At 41.1% G+C, this 24,813-nt stretch overlaps 2 protein-coding genes across 2 annotated transcripts in view; both read right to left on the reverse strand.

Annotated features, from left to right (window-relative positions):
• LOC144609963 (uncharacterized) overlaps positions 1-8,115 on the reverse strand; it is a 121,005-nt gene extending 112,890 nt beyond the window's left edge. Inside the window, exon 1 of the mRNA XM_078428369.1 lies at positions 8,095-8,115. The gene's annotated coding sequence lies outside the window, so the exon portion shown is untranslated. The remainder of the gene's footprint in view (positions 1-8,094) is intronic.
• Positions 7,080-24,813, reverse strand: part of LOC144609946 (collagen alpha-1(XIII) chain-like) — a 100,729-nt gene continuing 82,995 nt past the window's right edge. Inside the window, exons 3-5 of the mRNA XM_078428351.1 lie at positions 13,537-13,581; positions 8,469-8,476; positions 7,080-7,169 (exon numbers count right to left, since the gene is read on the reverse strand). Of these exons, the coding sequence (XP_078284477.1) occupies positions 7,080-7,169; positions 8,469-8,476; positions 13,537-13,581 (143 nt within the window). The remainder of the gene's footprint in view (positions 7,170-8,468; positions 8,477-13,536; positions 13,582-24,813) is intronic.

Genomic DNA, 24,813 nt, shown 5'->3' on the forward strand with positions numbered 1-24,813 from the left:
AAATAATCAGAAATACCACACGTTATCCTTTAAAGTAGCAAGCATTATCTTTATAAAGTGGGGATTGTATCACACCATTTCCCACATGGCCGATTCCAGAGTAATTCTTTTTTCTCTCTGTGTGCACACTGTTCTGTTTTACTGCAAACGTGGAAGGGTAAAGCACATAGAGATCGAGAAGGATTAAAGTTTTGTAGTACCGAAGGACCTATCTGTGGGAGGAAGGGAGAATGGCAAATAGAAACAACATCTCTTTTTAGTCCAGCTTAAACCCCTGACCAGAACCAGCTGGGACGTATTCTCCACTGTCCATGGAAAAGATTGCAAACCATTAATCTACCTGAATATTATGCGACAGGGCAGGAGCAAAAACAAATCATTTTTAATTGCCGCAAGCCTGTGGACCAAACTCCTGTGTCTGTTCAGCAGTTTGTATTGAAATGCCTCAAAACTCTTCATACACAAAGAGTTATTTCGGGGTGTATGTTATTGAGACCCAACAGTCATTCTACGTATACAAGGCCCAACCAGTAATTGACAGGATGAATGAGCTGCTGATTTTTATTTTAGTTGTGCTGGTTGTAGGAGGAAACTTGACTAGAATGAGACTGGATTCTGATTACGCTCAAATATTCCATTGAAGTCTTTACTTCAATTGAATATTTACCATCAGGCTATTAAATCTACAACCTCCATATAAGCTCTGAACTATGTAGACTTGGGGGCATTAGTTCTGTCTATTATTGTTGTATGTATATATATATATATAAATATATATATATATATATATATATGTGCGTGTGCATGTGTGTGTGTGTGTGTGTGTGTGTGTGTGTGTGTGTGTGTTTGTGTGTGTGTGTATATATGTGTGTATATTTGTTTTTCTTGTTTATTATATTGTTTACAGTGTACTATGTTTACATATTCTGTTATGCTGCTGCAAGTAAGAATTTGATTGTTTCATATTTCATATTTTCATATATATACAGCCGGAAACAGGCCTTTTTGGCCCTCCAAGTCCGTGCCGCCCAGCGATCCCCGCACATTAACACTATCCTACACCCACTAGGGACAATTTTTATATTTACCCAGCCAATTAACCTACATACCTGTACGTCTTTGGAGTGTGGGAGGAAACCGAAAATCTTGGAGAAAACTCACGCAGGTCACGGGGAGAACGTACAAACTCCTTACAGTGCAGCACCCGTAGTCAGGATCGAACCTGAGTCTCCGGCGCTGCATTCGCTCTAAAGCAGCAACTCTACCGCTGCGCTACCGTGCCTATCTGGGACATATGACAATAAAACACTCTAGGCTCTTGACTCTTGACTTGACTCTTACTATCCATTGGAGAAGATACACTGCAGTTTGGTTTATTAGCTCAGCTGGAGGAAGACTTTTCTGCAAATGAAGCGCTCTCTCAGTACTGCACAAAAGTGTTGGCCTGGATTATGCTTCTGAGGTGGAGTGAATATATGACGTTCTGCCTCAGAGGGTTGATTTTCCAACCCATTGAGGCAAGGTAATACTAATTGTAATAACCATGAGATGTGACGTATTAGACCAAATTAATAGTCTGCATTGGTGTCCTAACTTCTTGGTTCTTGTTAAAGAATCTTTTCTTAATTATTCAAGGTGTAATCTCACCATACTTAATAATAATAATAATAATAATGTATTACATTTATATAGCGCTTTTCATACACTCAAAGACGCTTTACAGGGATTTAAAGAACATAGGGAAGTGAATAAATAGATAAATAAGTAAACGAACAGAGAAAGGAGACAGAAGGTGAGGTGACCTTCAGTGGTTGAAGGCAGTACTGAACAGGTGAGACTTCAGTGATGTTTTGAATGTGGTGAGTGAGGAGGAGTCTCTGACGGTTTGGGGTAGTGAGTTCCATAGGGTGGGAGCAGCGATGGAGAAAGCCCTGTCCCCCCAGGATTTGAGTTTGGTCCGGATGGGGGGGGATAGGAGATTGGCAGCAGCAGAGCGGAGGGTGCAGGTGGGAGTGTGCCTGTGGAGGAGGTCAGTCAGGTAGGATGGGGCCAGGTTATGGAGGGCTTTGTAGGTCATGAGGAGGATCTTGTACTGGATTCTCTGGGGGATGGTGAGCCAGTGGAGTTTGTAAAGGACGGGGGTGATATGGTCACGGATCGGGGTGTGGGTGAGTAGACGGGCAGCGGAGTTTTGAATGTATTGAAGTTTACCGATGATTTTTGAGGGATAGTTGTGAATTTAGGGCATCTTTCCAAACATTTTAATTTTTTGCTTTTTTTTTTGAAGTTACAGACACTTGGTCTCGATAAGGTTGTGCTTGCAGAAATAAAATATCATCTTAAAATATTCTTAGTATCATGGATATGTAGATCAGGTGTGGGACCCCTTTACTGAGTGTCTAACAAAATGCCTAAATTATTCTAATTATTTCTTTTCACTATAAGAGTCATTATTACTTGAAATAGATCTCCAGTCTGAGAAAAGTTTACAGCCTGAAATATCATCTATTTATTTCCCTCTATAGTTGCTGCTTATCCCATTCAGTTACTCCAACCATTAGTTTCTTGTTCAATATTTCAGCATCTGCAATCTCTTGAATCTCCAGAAGGTGAAATACTCTACAATCCACAAAATAATGGACATCTCCACTCCTTTCTCACATGTTTGCAGATGTTCTGGTTTCCTCCCACAACCCAGTAATTTGCTGGCTGGTCACTCTAAGATGCTCCCAGTGCAAGTGGGTGGAAGGACAATCAGGGTGGAGTAGATGGCCTTGTGAGAGAGAATAGGTTGTACAAATACAAGATTAGGAATGAGATTGATGAGGTTGCTATAAGAGCCAGCCTCAACCTAATGGGTTGAATAACTGTATCCATGTTGCATGGGAGACATGAAAAATAGATCCATTAATGTTATCTTGCAGTGTTACCTGCCATAAAATCTCATAATGTGAATTGATGCAAAGTTCTACTTGATAATAGTACTATAAAGTGCTTTGGGATTTATTATGTTAAAAGTTGCTAAAAATAAATGTATGAGAGGTTGGAGAAGCTTGTGAGTTCTTTCTGAATCGGTAAACTAGGATGGAACAAATGGCTTCCTCTATTCTTAATTACCTCAGATATTATGGCCTATATTCATCCTCAGTATCACAACGCTTCACCCCAATGCCTCCAATCATTTTCATCGTATATAAAACTCCGATGAAGATCCACAGTACCATTGGCCTCCATTATGATGCTCTATATTTCATAATGAAGTAATCAAATGAAACATCTAGGCCTAAAATATCTTAATTTTAATTAGTTTGAAGTGCCTTGAGATATTTTAACGCATTAAAGATTTTCCAGGTCGTTGCAGTTGATATATGTAGGTCCCACGCCTGCCCTTTGCAACTCTACAGAATTTGTGAAACATTCCATAGTCTGTTAAATTCAAAACTGCTCACATCTTTGCACTACATGCCAACAGTAATAAGCACACAGCCAAAACAAACTCCAATGCAAAACAAATTTAGCTATAGCCATGCTCCAAAAACCACATTTATCACATTATAGATGGGAAGGGCCTGAAAATCAATTTCATCAGTTTGGACTGTGCCAGATTCACACAGTGAACTAAGCATATTGTTGGGTTCTATCAGGTTTACAAATCTAAACCTTCCTGTGGTTTTCCAGGGGACAACATAGGGAAAAGGTTTGAGCTGCAGTGAGAGACAGGTCATGGAAGCAAGCAATAGACATAAAATGCTGGAGTAACTCAGAGGGACACGCAGCATCTCTATAGAGAAGGAATGGGTGGCGTTTCGGGTCGAGACCCTTCTTCAGATTCTACCAACACTCTACTCTGCCTAGCAGAGCTGGTCCTCACCCTTATTAAAGACTTAGATGAGGGAATTAAATGTGACATCTCCAAGTTTGCAGACGACACAAAGCTGGGTGGCAGTGTGAGCTACGATGAGGATGCTATGAGGCTGCAGGGTGCCTTGGATAGGTTGGGTGAGTGGGCAGATGCATGGCAGAGGCAGCATAACGTGGGTAAATGTGAGGTTATCCACTTTGGTGGCAAGAACAGGAAGGCAGATTATTATCTGAATGGTGTCAGATTAGGAAAAGGGGAGGTGCAACGAGACCTGGGTGTGATTCTACATCAGTCACTGAAAGTAAGCAGGCAGGTACAGCAGGCAGTGAAGAAAGCTTATGGCATGTTGGACTTCATTGCAAGAGGATTTGAGTTTAGGAGCAAGGAGGTCCTACTGCAGTTGTACAGGGCCTTGGTGAGACCGCACCTGGAGTATTGTGTGCAATTTTGGTCTCCTAGTTTGAGAAATTACATTATTGCTATTGAGGGAGTACAGGATCCTACGATCCTACCCGACGTAGGATCACCGGGTTAATTCTCGGGATGGCGGGACAGACATATGATGAAAGAGTAGGTCGACTGGGCTTGTATTCGCTGGAATTTAGAAGGATGAGAGGGGATCTTATAGAAACATAGAAAATTCTTAAAGGATTGGACAGGCTAGATGCAGGAAAAATGTTCCTGAAGTTGGGGGTCCAGAACCAGGGGTCACAGTTTAAGAATAAGGGTAAGCCATTTAGGACTGAGATGAGGAAAAACTTCTTCACCCAGAGAGTTGTGAATCGGTGGTATTCTCTACCACAGAAGGCAGTGAGGCCAATTCACTGGGTTTTTTCAAGGGAAAGTTAGATTTAGCTCTTAGGGCTAAAGGAATCAAGGAATATGGGGAAAAAGTAGGAGCTGGGTACTGATTTTAGATGATCAGTCAAGATCATATTGAATAGCGGTGCTGGCTCGAAGGGCCGAATGGCCTACTCCTGCACCTTTTTTCTATGTTTCTATGTTTAACAACTTCTCCTTTGACTCCTCCCACTTCCTACAAATCTGATGTATTCAAGAGAGAGTTAGATATAGCTCTTAGGGCTAACGGAATCAAGGGATATGGGGAAAAAGCAGGAACGGGTTACTAATTCTGGATGATCAGCCATGATCATATGGAATGACGGTGCTGGCTCGAAGGGCCGAATGGCCTACTCCTGCACCTAATTTCTATGTTTCTCTGTTTCTAAGGTGTAGCTATGGGCGCTCTCATGGGCCCCAGCTATGCCTGCCTCTTTGTCGGGTACGTCGAACAATCCCTGCTCCAGGTATACACTGGCCCTGTCCCCGAACTCTACCCCTGCTCTCCGACACATGGAAACAAGGTTGCATACAAAGCCTAGCTATCCCCCATGTGTGTTGGTGTCCACAATTTCTAAGTAGATGCCAGGAAGTCCCAAGCAATGTGCTAAACATTGTTCATGTAACAAAACTCAACCAATGTTTGCTACCCAACCAAAACAAAAATAGTTTAAAATCTACCTTGAAAGACAATGCAAAATGGCCTGTTAGCTTTTGTTTGCATCTCTTGAAATGAGTGCCCAGCATTTGACCAATGGGAAACCAGTGCTACATAAATCTATCTACACAGATGACTGATTATCTCTTCAAAGCATCCAAGTCCCGGAAGATTTTTAATATATTCACAGAACAGTGATGTTACTGGCAAGGCAAGTGAACACACTTCAGATTATAGCTTTGCCTTTGACTAAAGGGCAATATTATTCTTCATCAGGTAGTTCATTTTTAGTGGTCATGTTCTGTAAAATAATGCATGATTGCATACGTTAACAGCGGGGGCAACGTGAACAATGCCTTGTTTGTTTCTGTCCTTTTGAGTTAGGGGTCCAGTCACTGAGAAATGAGTGCAGTTATGGACTTACTTAAACAAGAAAAACAAAGCAGAGTAAGGGCTGCTAATTACAGGAAGCGCTGCTGTGAGCACTTCCTTGTGCTGAGAAAGTGACCCAAAACAAGAAAGACTTCGGGACCTTTCAAAGTCATCTTTCTAAATAAAAGTGCAATTAGCACAAAGTCTTTCGGTCTATTGCAAGAATGGCTGGAACAATGTTTGTCCACACACAGGGGTTTAATAGTGGCAGCCTAACCTTGGATGCTTAGTTGATTCCCCTTGGAATTTCCCAATTTAAAGAGCTGGAGAAATAACAATCGCTAATAACAGTTAACAGTCTTTCAGCCCACACACAGTTGGAACTGATGTCCTTTTTAAGTAAGAAGAGAGTTAGGGTGGGTTTGGTTATTGCTGCTAAATAGCAACACTGTGATAAATGTACTTTGTCAATTCCTAGCCCCTTTAAATATGTTTAAAAAATATTAAAATGCAGACCAGAAGCATGACAATTAGGTTAGCCAAAGCATTTCCACATCAGCAAGTCAAAGCTTTAAAGAGGCTGTTCGTTGTTAGGAACTACCCATAATGTGACTACTTTGAACTATATAGACGTTTCTGTAACATGTGCTCAGAATTATAATTGAAATAAAATTATTTTACACACATGAGTTTATAGATGAATACTTCATATCATTTTCTGTTTCTTTTAATTTTAGAATTAATCCTAAACTTAGAAAACCTTGCATGGCAACATTAAGGAAAGTCAGAGATATCAACATCAATGCTGTAAACACCAAGCTAGAAAATGCTCCTGATGAATGAATCTGCAATGTTGGTTTAGGTACTGATGGATTTTTTATGGTTATGTATGGGGAAAGATGTTCACCAAACAGCCCATTTATCTAACCATTGCTTCAAAAGCCAAGCGTTTCAATGCAACAGAGGTAGCAAATTTAAAAATAAATCGCATCGGAACTCCAAGGCAGCACAGCAATAAACCTCATGAACGCAACAAAAGCCTCATCCAACAAAGAACTTAACCTGAGGTCTACGTTACATTCACCTTAAAATGCAAAGTATGTGCACTGTAATTCACAGTACTGGCTGAAATGCTCCATTAGTGAGATGCAAAATGGAGCCAAAGCTATGTGCAAAATGCTCTCAAGAAATGTGCAGTTAAATGTGACACTGTCAAATAAATGGTTTAAGGCTGCATTATCCTGGGGTTTGAAGCTGAAACAGAATCAAATGACCTGTGCAATGTCACTTTAACTAAAGTCTTTTATCTCCGTAAACCAGATGTTGTTCTGACCTTTTTAGAAATGTTTACGCAGTGGCTCCCTTGGGAGAAAAAGACACTTCCAAAAATGGTGCCTTGTTCTTGTTGCAGACGTTATGCACAGGCACAAATGTGAACTAGTTAAAAGATAAAGTAGTTCAATTCAATTCAATTTCAGTCGGAAAGGTGGAGGGTGGAAGAGGAAGGTTAGGGGAAAGATATTGCAGCTTTAAATTATTTTTCTTTGACACTTCATTTACAAACAGTTGAAATGATGGTTCATTGTGCCTTCAGTGCAAGATAAGCATCAGGTCTATGTAACCACACGGCTAAAATTAGATGCAATAAGTAAACTTACCCTTCTCCCTGGTAGGCCCATGGATCCTTTGTTTCCCTAATAATCAATGTACAGTCAGAACTGCAAAGAAAGAGTTTTTTTGGCAATTTCACCCAAAAAGCTGCTCAGCCGCACACGAGAACATCCAGCAAAGACGTGTGCCCCGAAATCACAGAGCAAAGTTTCAGAATGTATTGCTTGATCACAAAAGCATGAAGGCTTCCCATTAGATGCCACTATTGAAAGCTTCACACACCAAACTACCAGACTGCTAGGCCAGGAGTTAAACCTTAGGAAAAGAGCTCTTAATCACAAGAGAAAGCTTGCAATATGACGACTGTGTGCTGACACCACACCATCAGTTAAATAGGTCTCCATCCACAGATGTAGCGATAGCCACGATAATATTTTTGGGGCAGCAGTGTTTGCAAAACAGTTAAGTAGCTTGATGAAGATGATGTGAATTTTTAATTTCTGGGAAATCAATCATTTCTGAAATTGAAATTATTCATCCCAAATGAAGTTTTTTTTTTTCTCTGTTACATTAAGGAGAAAATAGAGTACATGATTTAATTATTAGGATTCAGTGCGAGTGGATAGAAGTTAGCAAAAGGCAAGCTTCAGAGTGTAGCAGGAGATAGACACAGACTGTTAAAACAAAGCAGATATGTGCAAACACGGAGTTAGGATTAGATAGGAGAAGGGTGCAGTTTAAGGCTATTTACCGGAAAGCCTGATCTTCCTGGAGACCCCTGAAAAGGACAAAAATCAGTAGAAGAGGGAGAGAAATGAAAATATTATATACATAGCACAACAAGCCAGAGGGATAAAGCTGACTTGATTCATTTTAACTTTTATAAAGCACAAAATTTAAAAGTGCATCGGTTCAAAAGCTAGAGATTTATTCAATGGTTTGAAAGGATAACAACCAATATAAATTCTGCAAGGATCAAGGAAACAGTTATGACAACACTGCAAAGACTTAGCAGAAATAGGTTAATATGTAAGGTCTAGTTCACCATAGAGAAGGTAAGAGACAGACGCTTATTTTTTGACCCAACCTGTTCTCTTGGGCAATACTAGCGTTTCGTGTACTTACAGCAGACCCTGTGAACACAAGAAAAGAAGAGAAAAAGCAGATTATGTTTCAGTGGCATTCACTACAGAATTAATATAAGTTTCATCAGTGATTTAATTCTCTAGACGAGTGACAAACTACACAAACTGTAGTTACATTTCAGATTTGTGCAAAGGAAAGAGTTCTCTATGTAGAAATAAAATTAGATTACATCGTTTGTGTCTGTTTCTTTATACACAGCCAGAAAATAAAATTACATTTTTGGTTTATTTTAAAGTGTTTGCATCCATCTCCCACCAATTAGGAAAATTGAACCAAACGCTACCCGTCACAATTCCACTGGACACAGTTATTTCCTTGAAATCAATATATACCCCGCCCATTAATTAGTTACCGCCATAAAGTGAGTCAATAATTGTGACTTATGACCTGACTAACTAACTGACAGTTCAACAAGCCCATCAACCTTAAAGCAGTGAACCATATGCGACTTAAAGTGCCCCCAATAATATTATCTTTATGCGTTAAAATGTATCCTGCAATTTCTATTTCTATAAACTGTTATTGCCACAGTCCTTGGTAACGATTGTGCTTCCTGGGAATTGCAAACTGCTGCCATTAAACACTTGGGCTCCTTGTCCAGGGATGGTGGGATCTTCCTTGGATATCCATGTGCCATTCATTACCCTCCATGCAATTCCAGCATCCAATTCCTTTTCTTGCAAGTAATAACCATCCCTGTTCTTCCACTCCCTGTTTTACCTCCCGGTATCAGCACCGACCTACATCTGGGCAAATGGGATGATTGTAGAAGGGCAAAACAGCCATCATTGATGGGACGGGCCGAATGGCCCATATCTGTGGTGTGCAACTCCACAGGCTTATTCCCAAGGGCCACGCACAAGTGCCACTGTTGCTGTCTGTCCATCAGGGGGCAGTGTCTATGAAACACACATTATGTGGAGACACAAGGACTGGTCTGTAAAAAAAAGTCACAGAGTGCTGATGTGGATCCCGTGCTTGTAGGTTGGTTACTTAAAGTTGGAGAATTCAATGGTTATTCCCTTAGTTTGTAAGCCGCTAGGTTTGCCAACTGTCCCGTATTAGCCGGTACATCCCTTATATTGGGCTAAATAGGTTTGTCCCATACGGGACCGCCCTTGTCGCCTAATAGGCCCGGGGTGCGCTGTAGGCCCGGAGGCCGGATGCCGCCTAATGGAGGTTGCGTAGCAACCCGCCTCGCAGCCCAGGTGGCCACCATTGGTGGAGCGGGAGCACGTGGCCGCTGGCTGGGTGAGGTCACGTGGGGCGCGGGGCGGTGACGTTACCTTTTGTCCCTTTTTTGGGAGTGAGAAAGTTGGCAACCATATAAGCCGCCCAAGCAAAATGTGAGGTGCTGTTCTTCCAGTTTGCGTTTGGCCTCTCTCTGGCAATGAAAGGGGCCCTGGACAGAAAGGTTGGTATAGGGATGGGAAGGGAAGTTAAAGTGGCTCGCAACCACGAGATCCAGCAGGATTTGGCAAGCCGAGCACAAATGTTTGGCGAAACAGTTGTCCAGTCTATGCTTGGTCTCACCAATGTAAAGGAGGCTACACCAGGAGCACTGAATGCAGTAGATGAGGTTAGAGCACATGCGCACATTTCTCCCCTTCCCTCTCCCCCCATCCCCTTCCACTTACATTTCTTCCTCTGGCTTCACAATTCACAAGTCTTTTATCCTATTTTTTGTATTTTCATCTCTGGCCTTTGTCCAATCATCTGCCAATCAATCCCCCCACCTGTATCCACCTCTCACTTGTCAGGGTTTTTCCTGCCCCCACCCCACTTCAAGCTTTCACCCCTGCTCCCCCACCCACTACAATCAGACGAAGGAAGGGTCCCGACCCAAAATGTCACTGTCCATGTTCTCCAAAAATGCTGCTTGAACGACTGAGTTGCTCCAGCACTTTGTGTCATATTTGAGATACAAAGATTCAAGAAGGTTGTTAAGCACAATGAAAATGCCTTGAAAGCAACGACGACCCAAATCGCAACACCAAATATAAGAGAGATGATATTAAGAGGGACAGAGACAAGGATCTGGATGTTTTGGATGAAATTGGTCCCAATCTTGGGAATGACTCGCATCCTTCTCCCAAGGTTCTGTGAAAGCACCATTGGATGCCCATTCCACTGCTGGCCCTTAACATGTCCACCCTTCTCTCCAGGTAAGCTGTCTCATTAACTCCAAAAATGAGGATAGTTTTGGGTTGTAGAGATCCAAGCATACGGCTCAAAACCATTTTCTTTCAGGAACTTATATAATAAAAGCAAAGCAACTATACAAAAAATGTTGGCACAATAGTGAAAAAAGTCCCAATGACCTCTGAACCTGCAACTGCTATAAAATATGTGTGCTATGTGGAAAATTACTTGAAGGGGGATCATGGACAACAATATAATTTGGACTATTAGCACCAATTCTTTTTAAATCTCTAGGAAGGAACTGCAGATGCTGGTTTAAACCGAAGATAGACACAAAAAGCTGGAGTAACTCAGCGGGACAGGCAGAATCTCTGGAGAGAAGGAACGGGCGTTGTGTATCGGGTCAAGACCCTTCTCCAAGAGTCTCTAACTTTTGAACCAATGCACTTTTAAATTTCTTCAAGAAGGGTCTCGACTCGAAACATCATCCATTCCTTCTCTCCAGAGACGTTGCCTGTCCCGCTGAGTTACTCCAGCTTTTTGTGTCTATCTTCTCTTTAAATCTCTTTTTGTCATAGATCTTCATATAAACGAAATACTACATCTGCTTTGATAAAAAATAAATAATTTTATAACTCACTACTGTCTCTGCCATCACTAAATCATTATGAAGTTACTTTGGAAGATAAAAGTGCCTTGAGATGTCCTTTCCTGAAATTTATACTTCCCAATCTTAGTGCAGCCTATTGAGGATCGAATTTGAAGAAATGTACAGAGAGGTAGCGGTCTGTCGCTGAATGAACAGCACTGAAATTATCATTCCAGTGCAAGTGGATTTTTAAAAAAAGTTAAAGCCATCAATTTAATAAATGGAGTTGAGAAACATTCCCACAGTGAGTATTCCTGTGTGGTGTCCATTATCCAAAGTGAACCTTGCAGTCCCAGGACTTGGCAGACTTTGGAAGGAGTTGATTTCTACATCTTTATGCCCAGAATTTCACTGAACTGGGCCAGATTGGGAACAGGTTGGAAACATGGGTTCCCAAGCTTTGCTATCAAGCCCTATTTTCCCCAAGTGAAATACGTTTGTAAAGAACTTAAAGGGAGAAAGGCAAGCATGAACAAAATGGATGACAGTGCCAATATTTTGTGAAGGAATGAATAGTGATATTTATTCTTTGAGATTTAAAAAAAATATTCTTGTGTTATTCATTACTGCATGAAATATAATCTTACAAAGTGATACTACAATGTATTGAAGCATTTTAATGCATTTGCCATCATTTACTAATTATATTAAAAAAAGCAAAGAAAAGACTGGACCACTGTTGCACTCACCCAGCTAGAAGGTCGCTCGCTGGAATTTAGAAGATTGAGGGGGGATCTTATAGAAACTTACAAAAAATTTAAAGGGTTGGACAGGCTAGATGCAGGAAGATTGTTCCCGATGTTGGGGAAGTCCAGAACAAGGGGGTCACAGTTTAAGGATAAGGGGGAAGTCTTTTAGGACCGAGATGAGAAAGTTTTTTTTCACACAGAGAGTGGTGAATCTGTGGAATTCTCTGCCACAGAAGGTAGATGAGGCCAGTTCATTGGCTATATTTAAGGGGGAGTTAGATGTGGCCCTTGTGGCTAAAGGAATCAGGGGGTATGGAGAGAAGGCAGGTATGGGATACTGAGTTGGATGATCAGCCATGATCATATTGAATGGCGGTGCAGGCTCGAAGGGCCGAATGGCCTACTCCTGCACCTATTTTCTATGTTTCTATGTTTCTAAGGTCACAGAATTTATCTATTGATATATATCCGAAGAAGGGCTAACTTTGGGAATAGAATATTGGTGCGTCCCCCAAGACAAAAGACAAAGCTTGTGCCTTTACAGTTCCGAAATACGAATTCACAATCTTATTATAGAAGGACCATAGAAAGAGACTTGTGGAGGATGTTTGCTAGAATCTGATGTTTGATTAGGTTGGTACAGTTGGGCACCACTAGGGATGACTTGTGACTAGAGATACAAAGTGCTGGAGTAACTCAGTGGGTCAGGCAGCAACTCCGGAGAAAAAGGATGGGTGATGTTTCAAGTCGGAACCCTTCTTCAGATAGACTAGTTTTCTCAAGGAGATGAAAGTTTTAAAAAAACTTGGAAATCTATGGTTTCAGATTTCTAGAATGGCTGATCAGGCTGACCAGATTATGCAGAGTTTGAACAATTTTACAGCAAATAAATCAGGCTTTGGTAGTTTTACAGCATGCAACAGATAACAGATCTATGGAAGCAATCTGATATTAATGTCTCAAAATTAGAGGAAAAAAACGACTGGAATAAATGATACTACAAAGGAACAAATTTGATTTACAAATTTTAACAATTTTTTTACAATCTTTCTTTACAAATGTTTATTTTATATTCAAAAAATATTTTTTCTGAAATGATAGTTGAGACTACAATTAATAATGATCCACTCATATTACTTTCTTGGTTTAAAGCATCACTACATGTTAAATATTCCTTTATTACTCTATAATACGTGTTCCTTAGTGGGTCAGGTGTGTGAATAACATATCGCAGCCCGGCATCTTTTAGGGTGTTGCTGCAGTTACACAGGAATAGAAATTCTTCCTTGTTTGCTCAAACTAAATGGGCAGTACAACATTGCCACATGTTGTATTCCCCATTACTCTGTTCTGTTAATTTCATTGGAAGCAATGTTTAGGAGAATACTGTGTATTCTCCAGTACCTGGCTAGCACCACAAGAGTATGGTCTACTTGTGACGACTGGTAAAAATGAAATGTTAATAATCATGGAGCCAATTCCATTCCTGAAGTTTCTATAACACAGGGAATGAGAGCACAATGTTGTTTATTGTAGTGGAACATCTCAGAACTACTGTGGCACGTACCTGAAACACCTCTGCGACCATGTCTTCCTTTTTCTCCTGGTGGCCCTAGAGAGAAACCAGGAATATTAGTATAGGTGTCAACAAATGGGGACCATGTATCTGAGTAGACTAGTGGCACAACCTACTTAAGCCGACTGTAAAATTGGAAAGGAGTCAAAAAGTAAACACTTGAGTTTTGATTGGGAATCTAGCAGCTTTAAAGCCCTTCTTGTTCACCATTTGGCACGGAGAGTTACACTTTAATAGTGATGTATCTGAGAAGCTTAAATGTAAATATACAAGTTCTGCAGCTTGTATTAACAAGAGTTTTTGCTGTCTTTCACATTTCTACATACAATGAATTATTGTTCTTGATGACCTTCTGCCTCCCTGGATTATTGATTAACTGGCCCAATATCCTGACCTAATCTCAGATGGATAATATTTCACAATTTATGCTCTAATAAATCATTGAAGCAGGACCAAGGAGTCAACATTCCTAAACGTTCTTCAATCATTAAAACGCACATCCATCTATGTTGCATGTAAAATGTTCTATCCCCAAGCACGAAAAACAGTAACACGGGGAATATCCACAGCCTTTCACATGAAAGCAACATTTAAAACATGAAACAGAACACTCTAAATATTTTAATGTATATAGTCTATACCTAAGTACACAGACTATCCTCCAAAATAAATTGAACCCACACTAGAAATGTTTATAAAAACCCTTGACTACAATGCATGCTTTTTCAGATCCAGAATCTCCAATCATGGATTGCATAATGATGCATAAAACTTCAGCATGACTAATTGTAAGGTGCTAAATAGATCTCTGTCTTGCAAAATAGAATATTTATTTGCTCTACACGTATCTATTATTCCTGTAAAGTAAATCACCCGATCAAAGATGAAGTGGTGGTGTTAATGAAAGCTTCCTTTAAGTTAATGTGAGCAATTTTAATGTGGTCATTTGTTGTGATGGCCCAAGTATAAATTACATGTTCAACGGACCGCAACTTGGCTACATAATGAACAGTTCAGTCACAGTTTGCAGGGTGTGTAACAGTTCACTCAGTCCGGACATAGGGCTGGAATGTAACAATTGATATATTGATTTATCCTATTTCTAATGAAGGTGTTTTCAGACGACTACAGTGGAAGATGAAAATATTTTCACAACGCTCCAAGATATTCCATCATCATTAAATGGAACCTGTCAAACCGAAAATATCATGATTGAGAGAAACGGAAACTAAACCAACCTCACCATTAAGGACCAAAACTGGTACGAGCTTGTCAACACAAGGAATTGTAGTTGCTGGTTTACAAAAAAAGACACTAAGTGCTGGAGTAACTGAGAGCATCAGGCAGCATCTCTGCTGAACATGGATAGGTGACAGATTGGGACAGTTCTGAACGGTACATGAATGGCTTATCCACTAGGTTTAAATATCTGCTATACTAAATAACAAATTAATAACAGGTAGGATTATCCCACATGTTTCATATCCTGATGCTTCCAACAGAATATTTTCACACTGGTTCAGATTAATATTTTACTCGACAGTTGGGAAATGTCGCACTTTCAGGATAGTTACACTGGTTATTTTGGCCAGTTCCCTCTGGGCACATGATCCTCCCCATTAGATTTTACTCTGTGTCTGCTCATCTGAAGCTTAATGCACAGAAGGCAACTGTGAAAATGCCGCTCAATGTGGTGAAAACAATGCAAAATTCATCTGGTGCAAAAAAAAAATCAAATGCTGGAGGAACTCAGCGGGCCAGGCAGTATCTGTAGAGGGAAATGGACGAACAATCTTTCAGGTCGGGACTCTTCTCCTTTGCAAAAGAAAAAGATTACCAAACACTTTCACCAACAGCTACATTCTACATTGGTGTGGGGGGGGGGGATGGGGTGGAGGAAACTAAACAGATACCATTAGGTTGGCTATCCTGCCTGACTTATTTACTTTCCATTGGATTCTATTTTAAGACCTAGTCCCCCATTAATGGGGGTTGGGGGGAGGGGGGGAGGGAGGGGAGAGGGGGGTTAAATTACCCAACATATCTGATCAGGAACAGAAATCACAGTCAGAAACTTAACTTGGAAACACGAAAAACAACGACAGAAATGGACACCCACACATAGAAAATCCCAAACATTGACAACATGCTAAACTCTCTCAGCCTGCTCCCGACCACAAATATTCAAAGCCTTACACATGAAACAAGCAACTCATCCAGAAATATATGATCCCAAACACATGTCCAAACCATTATACATAACCCAACCAAGCCCACTACACATAAAATATCAAAGGCCTCCAGTCGATAATATTAGACGTCTATATACAAAATATCAGCGGCTCATATGTACTCCAGTCCTTCCTCTGTGCACTGATTACTTTAGTCTTTCATTCTCCATTACCAAACCATGTGAGTTTCAGATATAACTCTTTAAATGTTTCGCAACTGGAGTACTAAGAAAAATCTGAATTTGATGAAAGTTTGGATGAAGGGCCATCATCAAGTACATTAACTCTGTTTCTTCCTCCACAAATTCTGCCTGACTTGCCGAGTGCCTCCAACATTTTCCATTGTTTCAGGTCTCTGGCATCTGCAGTTTGTTTTTGCTTCAGGAAAGCCTACATTTTGTTTGATAGAACAAAATAACCCTGATCTCTGGCTTAAATTTACCAATGAGAAGCAGCATATTCAAGTCCTACAAGCACTGTTTAAAGAACTGGCCTCAATCCGTTTTGCATCCTCTCATTCCAACAACACTGGAATAATTCATAATGAAAAGCAGTCCAGATGAAGTAGGAATGTGGGCCCGAGACTGACGAAATGTCTGATGAAGGGCCACTTTACAAACAGTTGCCTGTCCATTTCTTCCCCAGATGCCGCCTGGCCCACTGAGTTCCTCCAGCACTTTGTGTTCTGCTCTAGAATGTCCATGGTCATGTGTTAAAACACCTTAGCTGCATAAATCACCACTTTCTAACATCACTACTGAAGAATTAGTAGTCTAGTTAAAAAAGGCAAGGTGGTCAAACACTTTGGCGGATTATAATTGCGCAGATAAATACCAAGACCTGTTGTTGCAATCAGAAGCAGTCATGGAAAATTCCAGAATACCCAGGATGTAAAATTGCAAGAAAAATACAGCTGAAACAAATAGCAGATGTGTAAATTTGTTCTGTTTTTAAAATACAAGAGAAAGACTTCCTTAACAAAACGGTAAGTATATTTCCTAATAAAGAGATCAACAGCCTTTAACATATTGTTAATGTTGAATAATGTTACCGTGAAATAGCAACCTTCTCAATAAATGTGAAGCTTGCAGCAGGATTTCAGAAATAAAGGACATAATATGTTTAACAATATGAGGATAGTTACAATAGACAATAGACAATAGGTGCAGGAGTAGGCCATTCGGCCCTTCGAGCCAGCACCGCCATTCAATGTGATCATGGCTGATCATTCTCAATCAGTACCCTGTTCCTGCTTTCTCCCCATACCCCCTGACTCCGCTATCCTTAAGAGCTCTATCTAGCTCTCTCTTGAATGCATTCAGAGAATTGGCCTCCACTGCCTTCTGAGGCAGAGAATTCCACAGATTTACAACTCTCTGACTGAAAATGTTTTTCCTCATCTTCGTTGAGAAAACCAAAAACAAACTGCTGGTGAGACTCGGCAGGTCAAGCAATACCTGGAGGTGAAAGAGATTGTCAAGTTTGGGTCGAGACCTTGAATCAGATGAGGGAAGGTAGCTTTGGGTGGGGGGGGGAGGGAGGAGGGTGGTGGTGAGGAGGGGGTAGATGGTCATAGGTAGTCCGAGGAGAGGTAGATGGAAGCGGTAGGAGTGGAAACATAAGAGGTGGAAGCAGACGAGGAAAACTGCAGATGGAGCCAGGAGTAAAGGTGGGTGAAGGAGAGATAGAACCTGAGAGTAATGAGCAGGGATAGACAGTGCTGGAAACTGAAGAGTAAGGAAGATGATAATTGGAACCAATTAAGGGAGAGTTGGGGCAGATGGGCAGATGGAACTGGATGAGAGAGGGGATCGGTGGGTGAAGTGTAGGTGGTAGGTAGATGGAGCCAGAGGGAGAGGGGGATGAAAATGGATGCCGTGGGGCTGGGCATGGGCTATGAGCAAGAGAACAAAAATAGGAGGACAGAGGGAGAGAGTTATGGGAAATGGTTAATGCAGCAGGATTTCAGAAATAAAGGCCATAATATGTTTATTATGGGTGTAATGGTTCCCCGAAATTGGAAAAGTCAACGTTCATTGCAGCTGGTTTGGTTGTAGAAATCCCACCTTGGCAGTGGAGAAAGCTGAGAATGGGAGGCTTGAAGTGGGGATGTGAAGGCAGGTTGAAATGGCATGCAACCAATATTTTCGGATGGCTAAAGGTCAAGGCATTTTACGCATTTCCACAACATACATATTTTCCAAGATCAGCAAATGCATTTAGTGGCATTGATGGCACTCAGGGTGGGAACTGCTTTACGTCCTCGTCGTCCACCCTGGGTAGGTCTACGGAACTGGCAACATTTGCAGCAAAGCGTCAACTACGGTACTCTGAAGCACCAATTGCCATTTTTGATTGTTGTAGTTTACGTACGAAAGAAGAAGATGGTACTCAATCATCAGATTGCAGGTTTTGCAATAATTACAGGTTAGCACCTGGACAAACAGGAAATAGAAGTCTTAAACTTTAATTCACCATTGCAATTTAACCAGTGAAAATTAAAGCTGCAGTACAAAGATGGAGAGATGTCCAACTTGATTGTGGGGTCAGGCTTTGCCTTGAGATACCTGGTACATGAAATGGCCTGAAGGCAACAATGCTGAATGCCTTTTCAAAGCAATTGAAGCCAGCAATATATAAACATGTCATGGAAGCATATGAAAGATATTAGAAAAATCACCACATTCAACTACCAACAGAACTCTTCGACTGAGGAGAAGATTTAAAAAGATTTCAATTTGATAAGATTTCAACACATTAGAAGAGCTGTATATTTTTACACAAGGGCTATTTCCCAGCAAAGGCAGCACATGTTAGGAAACTGAGGAGTAGCCAAGAGCAGATCTGTGATATTATGAAGGGTTTCAGTCTGAAGAAGGGTCTCGAAAGGTCACCCATTCCTTCTCTCCCAAGATGCTGCCTGACCCGTTGAGTTGCTCCAGCATTTTGTGTCTACCTTCTTTAGGGTAAATGTGCGAAGAGCTTAAGAAAAGGAGCTGGAACAGGCCACTCAGCCCCTCGAGTCTGCTACACCACACAGTACGCTCATGGCAGGTCTCTTCATTGATCTTAAGTTCATTTGTGGGCCTGATTTTCATTACACTTGGTCTCTCTGCATTCCCAGATCTCCATCTTAACCTTGCACTTACTTACTAACTGAGCTTCCATAGATCTCTGTTCTGGAGAATAACAATAATTCACAAAGCTGAGAAGGGAAATTTCTTCTCATCTTGGTCCTAAATGGGGATCTCCATCCAATACCTCCTTCCCCTACTCTAGAATCCCCAATAAGGGAAAACATTCTCATAGCATCTACTCTGGCAAGTCTCCTAAAAATCTTCTATGTTTCTGCAAGATCATCCGTCCTTCTATACCCCAGAAAGTATAAAACCACATTTTCATCTCAGGATGCAATCTTGTGAACTTTCATTACCCAAAGTTCAAGGGAAGTATTTCCGTCCTTAAATATGGAGACCAAAGCAATCCAGTACTTCAAATGTGGCCTCTCCACGTGTGTAAACTGTTACAGCAAAACGTCCCGGCTTTTGTAATTCATCGCCCTTGCAATGAAGGACAATATTCTGTATGTCTGTCTATTGCCTGCATTTTTCCTATGTGAGGATTCTTACTAAATTCTGGGATGCATTAATCTATTAGCATTTAAGCAAAATTCTGCTTTTATATTCTTGTTACAAAAGTGGATTATACCACATCTGGAAGATGATCCGGTACCATAAAAGGAAGGATGGTGGAACCAGATAGAGCCATAAGAGTCATACAGCATGGAAACAGGCCCTTCTGCCCAATATGCCCATTCCGTCCAAGATACCCCATCTACACGAGTCCCACCTGCCTGTGTTTGGACCACATCCTTCTAAACTGTTCCTATCCGTAGGTGGGGGAGGTAATAGCTCGGACGATGCACAAGTGGAAATGGAGAGGGTGAACAAAGGGAGAGAGATCTGTGTGACTCAATTAAATTGCAACTTCTGTTATCTCTGTTGACCTATTGCCAACATCCTTCTAGCTGCAACGGTGATAGTCTCGTAAATGAAACTTCTGGAGCATAAGGGCGGGAAAGAGGAGGATTGTTCTTACTGAGAGCTCGAAGTGGCATGATGGACCAAAAGGCATTCGGCATCACCAGTAGCTAAACAAGAAGATTTGTTAAATGATGTGAAAGGCTTTTTGACTCCACAACGGGTAAAACAGTAGCACAACTGGTAGAGCTGTTGCCCAACCTCCAGTGCAGTCTGCATTGAGTTTGCACAGTCTTCCTGGGAATAAAGTGGGATTAATGCAAGACCTTGTGCAGTGTTTGTGGATTCATGAAAACTCATGTTTTCATGCCACATGACTTTATGACCTCTGTTCTGACCTGCAATGAACCACAGAAGTACTATTAGTGTAATTTTTAAATCCAATGACATAAATTTTGTTTCAAATACCTTGTAATGGTTCTGATTACTGTATGAAGTTGGGTGTGAAGTTTACTTTGAAACAAATTTAATTACCGAACAGTTACGTTACCTGTTTTGTATTAATTCCAGAAGAAGCTAAATCCAAGATACCCACAAAAACCAACTGCAGAGAACGACACTTAAAAGAAGTTTAAAACTTCAATAAATTATCCGCAAATGTGAAATTTGACACAGGCACAGAGGAAAGGGGAGCACATAATTAGCTGATATTCTTCTGCATTTTACCTTGGAATTCCATGTATAATAAGTTAAAAATAACTGAAACAAAATTCACATTTCTTTAATCAACGTAAACCAGACGTGAACATCTAGCACCCTCAAGTCACTGTAAATCAACAGAAAGACTGTGGAAATGAATAATTCCAGCAGTAAAAGTTGATTTTGTCACGCAGGAGGTCTGTAAAGATCAAGACCACCGTGATGTCCAAGCCACCAGAGAGTAGCGTACAATGGAGGTTTCTGTGAGGTCATAAAAAGATCTCCTGTAATAAGGGAACCCGACAGGATGCCAGAAAATGGTTCAGTGACATCAAAAGGGCGAAAGGAAAACACTGCTCTAGGATGCTTGCCTTATTCAGCTCCAGAGTGGGAGAACACCCACCTTGAGAACACTGGTACCTGCTGAGGTTCAGAGTGGCAAAACTGTTTTAAATGGAGTGTTTGTAAGAATATGAAGCTCAGGACATTGATAAATCCACCTGGGGTTTGAGTGAGTGAGCCATCATCAATTCAAGTGCAACAATCCATTGAAGCATGCGGATTATAATGCTCAATACAAAGTGACTTCCACTCTTAATTTTGACCTTCAGAATTGCTTGAATTATGTCATAGAGTGATACAGTGATACAGTGTGGAAACAGGCCCTTCAGTCCAACTTGCCCACACTGTCCAACAATGTTCCAGTACACTAGTCCCACTTGCCTGTGCTTGGTCCATATCGCTCCAAACCTGTCCTATCCATGTATCTGTCTAACTGACTATCGGATAGTCCCAGCCTCAACTACCACTTCTGGCAGCTTGTTCTATACACCCACCACCCTTTGTGTGAAAAGGTTACCCCTCGGATTCCTATTAAATCTTTTCACCAATGTCCTCTGGTCCTCAATTCCCCTACTTTGGGGAAGAGACTCTGAGCATCTACCCGATCTATCCCTCTCATGATTTGTACACCTCTATAAGATCACCCCTCATCCTCCTGCGCTCCATGGAATAGAGATCCAACCTACTCAACCTCTCCCTATACTTCCCACCCTCTAGTCCTGGCAACATCCTCGTAAATCTTTTCTGAACGCTTTCAAACATAACAATATCTTTCCTATAACATGGTGCCCAGAATTGAACACAATATTCCAAATGCGGTCTCACCAACGTCTTATACAAGTGCAACATGACTTCCCAACTTCTATACTCAATACTCTGATTCATGAAGGCCAACGTGCCAAAAGCCTTTTTGACCACCTTATCCACCTGCGACTCGACCTTCAAGGAACCATGTATCTGTACTCCTAGATCCTTCTGTTCTGCAACACTAACCAGAGGCCGACCATTTATTGACCAGTTCCTGCCCTTGTTCAACGTCCCAAAATGCAACACCTCACACTTCTCTGTATTAAATTCCATCAACCATTCCTCCTCCCACCTGGCCAATCGATCCAGATCCTGCTGCAATCTTTCACAGCCATCTTCACTAGCTGCAAAACCACTCGCTTTTGTATCATCAGCAAACTTGCTAATATTGCCCTGTATGTTCTCATCCAAATCATTGATGTAGATGACAAACAGTAACGGGCCCAGCACCCATCCCTGAGGCACACCACCAGTCACAGGCCTCCAGTCCGGGAAGCAACCTTCCACCATCACCCTCTGCTTCCTTCCATGGAGCCAATTTGCTATCCATTCAGCTATCTCTCCTTGGATCCCTTGCGAACTAACCTTGCAGGGCAGCCTACCACGTGGAACCTTGTTGAATGCCTTACTGAAATCCATGTATACAACACCTACAGCTCTGTCCTCAGCGACCTTTTTGGTCACGTCTTCAAAAAAATCAATCAGATTTGTGAGACACGAACTCCCATGTACAAAACCATGCTGACTATCCCTAATCAGCCCTTGCCCATCCAAATGCCTGAATAACCTATCCCTCAGAATACTCTCTGGTAACTTTCCAACTAGAGATGTTAAGCTCACCAGCCTATAGTGCCCAGCATTTTCCCTGCAGCCCTTCTTGAAAAGAAGCACAACATTTGCCATCCTCCAGTCTTCGGGCACCTCTCCTGCATTTAAGGACGACTCATAAATTTCAACCAGTGCTCCCGCAATTTCCTCTCGAGTTTCCCACAATGTCCTCGGATATATCTGATCAGGCCCTGGAGATTTGTCCACCTTCATACACGACAATACTTTCAGTACTTCTTCGACGGTAACACTGATTGCTCTCAAGACACTTCCATTGACTGCCCCAAGTTCCCCCGTCCTACTGTCTTTCTCCTTGGTAAATACAGAAGAGAAATACTCATTGAAGACCTTGCCCATCTCCTGTGGCTCCTGAGAGGTCCCACTCTCTCTCTCGTTACCCTTTTCCCCCTTATGTATTTATACAATCTTTTGGGATTATCCTTAATGCTGCGTGCCAGAGTTATCTCCTGGCCCCTTTTTGCCCTTCTGATCTCCTTTTTCAGTTTACTCCTTAGCTCCCGAAATTCCTCCAGGGATGCACTTGATCCCAGCTGCCTTTCCCTGTCTATAGCACTGACCATGAAGATAACTTAGAGCTACAGCATCAAAACCACCAAATATATTTGTGTTCAATGTTCACTCAAGACTAACGTCCATACATGTGTCATTAATAATTGTTTCTTGCTGGTGTTTTGGTGAAAATTAATACAATGCTCTCCTGTTTCATCGTTAATCTGTACTTGACATTGTTTGATTCACAGCTTCAATAAAGTATCTCCAAAAGTCAAAATGACTTTGGTTCTGTACCAAATTATGAAATGCAAGGATCCTTAAGGGGGCAATATGTTTTGTAAGTGGGAACATGAAGATCTATTTAAAATTATGAACAGGCAACACTTCTCAATATGAAGCATATGAAATACCTTTAAACCCCAACACTAAGCTTCAAAGCCTTGTTGGATGATTAAAAAAGACTGGGTGGCTAAAGTCTGAAGAGACTTCTGAAAAAAACATTAGGAATCAGGTTTTTTTAAATTTTAGTTTCTTTCCTTTTACGTTAGTTGTATTAACATTAATGACTTGCATACAAACTGAGAGGGGGAAAATGTGCTAAATGTTGCAATGTTTGAAATGAAATGCATATTTGTGACCAAACCAATCCAACTCTAATTTGGACAATGAGCACAGCAATAAAGGGAACTGGTACAAAATGCCTTGGACATAGTTCGAGATCTCCCCGTTGCTTAGATGACATATTGGAATAGACTTACAGAGAATATAATTGACTTGAGGTGACATAACACCTCCAAGAGGCTCTGGTGTTGAGAAGGACTTAAGATTACAGCAGTATAAATAGCAATGTTTGACTTTTCACAGGGAACAGAAGGGACCCAGTATTCCTGAAATTAGGATCAACAGGTTGAGCAGCAAGGGGCAGTATTCATCATGTCCATAACTGAAGAGTTATATAGTGCATGTCCTCTGGGGAATGGGTTTAATGAGGCAAATAACCTTCTCCAATATTCTTAATTCCTCGCACATTCCACTTCGGCAAATAAATTGTTCTCCAATTTCACATGTCCTAACTGCCACACGACATTATTGTAAGAAAATCTGCAAAACGCCTTCAACACAGCAGTGGATGGTTCTGGAGGTTGAAGCAAAAATAAGCTAACTTTAGATTTGCAAATGCTTTGAAGGTTGTAGTTCTGTCCAGGAAAACACCATGTATATACTTGGACTAACATTGAAATTCAGAGAGAAAATATTTCCTCACCACTAATATAAGGCTCACCAGCCTATATTTTCCTGGATTATCCCAATTGCCTTTCTTAAACAAAAAAAAACAGACGGGTTATTCTCGAATCTTCTGAGACTGTGGCTAAAGAGGATACAATGCCCAAGCAAACTCACGCTTGCCTTTCTCAATATGTCAAATAGATTCTATTAGGATCTCAGGATTTATCCACCTTAATGCTCGTCAAGAGATCCAATACCTCCTCCTTCTTAATATCAACATGCTCAAAAATAACAGAACATCCCTCTCTGTTCCCACCATCATTCTTGTTCTTCTCCTTGGTGAATAATAACACATTTTGCATCTTGTCCGCATCCTATGGCCCCAGGCATAAATTTCCTTCAATGTTCTTAAGTGGACCTACCCTTTTCCTCATTATCCTCTTGTTTTTATATGTAAAATGCATTGGGGTTTGCCTTAATTCTACTTGCCAAGGAAATTCCATGGCCCCTTTTAGCTCTCCTCATTCCTTATTTGTTCTTTCGGCTTCCTTTATACTCCTTAAAGGTGTTGTCTGATTTCAGCTTCCTAAACCTTACATATGCTTCCTTTTTCTTTTTGTCTAAACGTTCAACATCACCTG

Source organism: Rhinoraja longicauda, chromosome 35, assembly GCF_053455715.1.
Source record: "Rhinoraja longicauda isolate Sanriku21f chromosome 35, sRhiLon1.1, whole genome shotgun sequence".
NCBI classification, from domain to species: domain Eukaryota; kingdom Metazoa; phylum Chordata; class Chondrichthyes; order Rajiformes; family Arhynchobatidae; genus Rhinoraja; species Rhinoraja longicauda.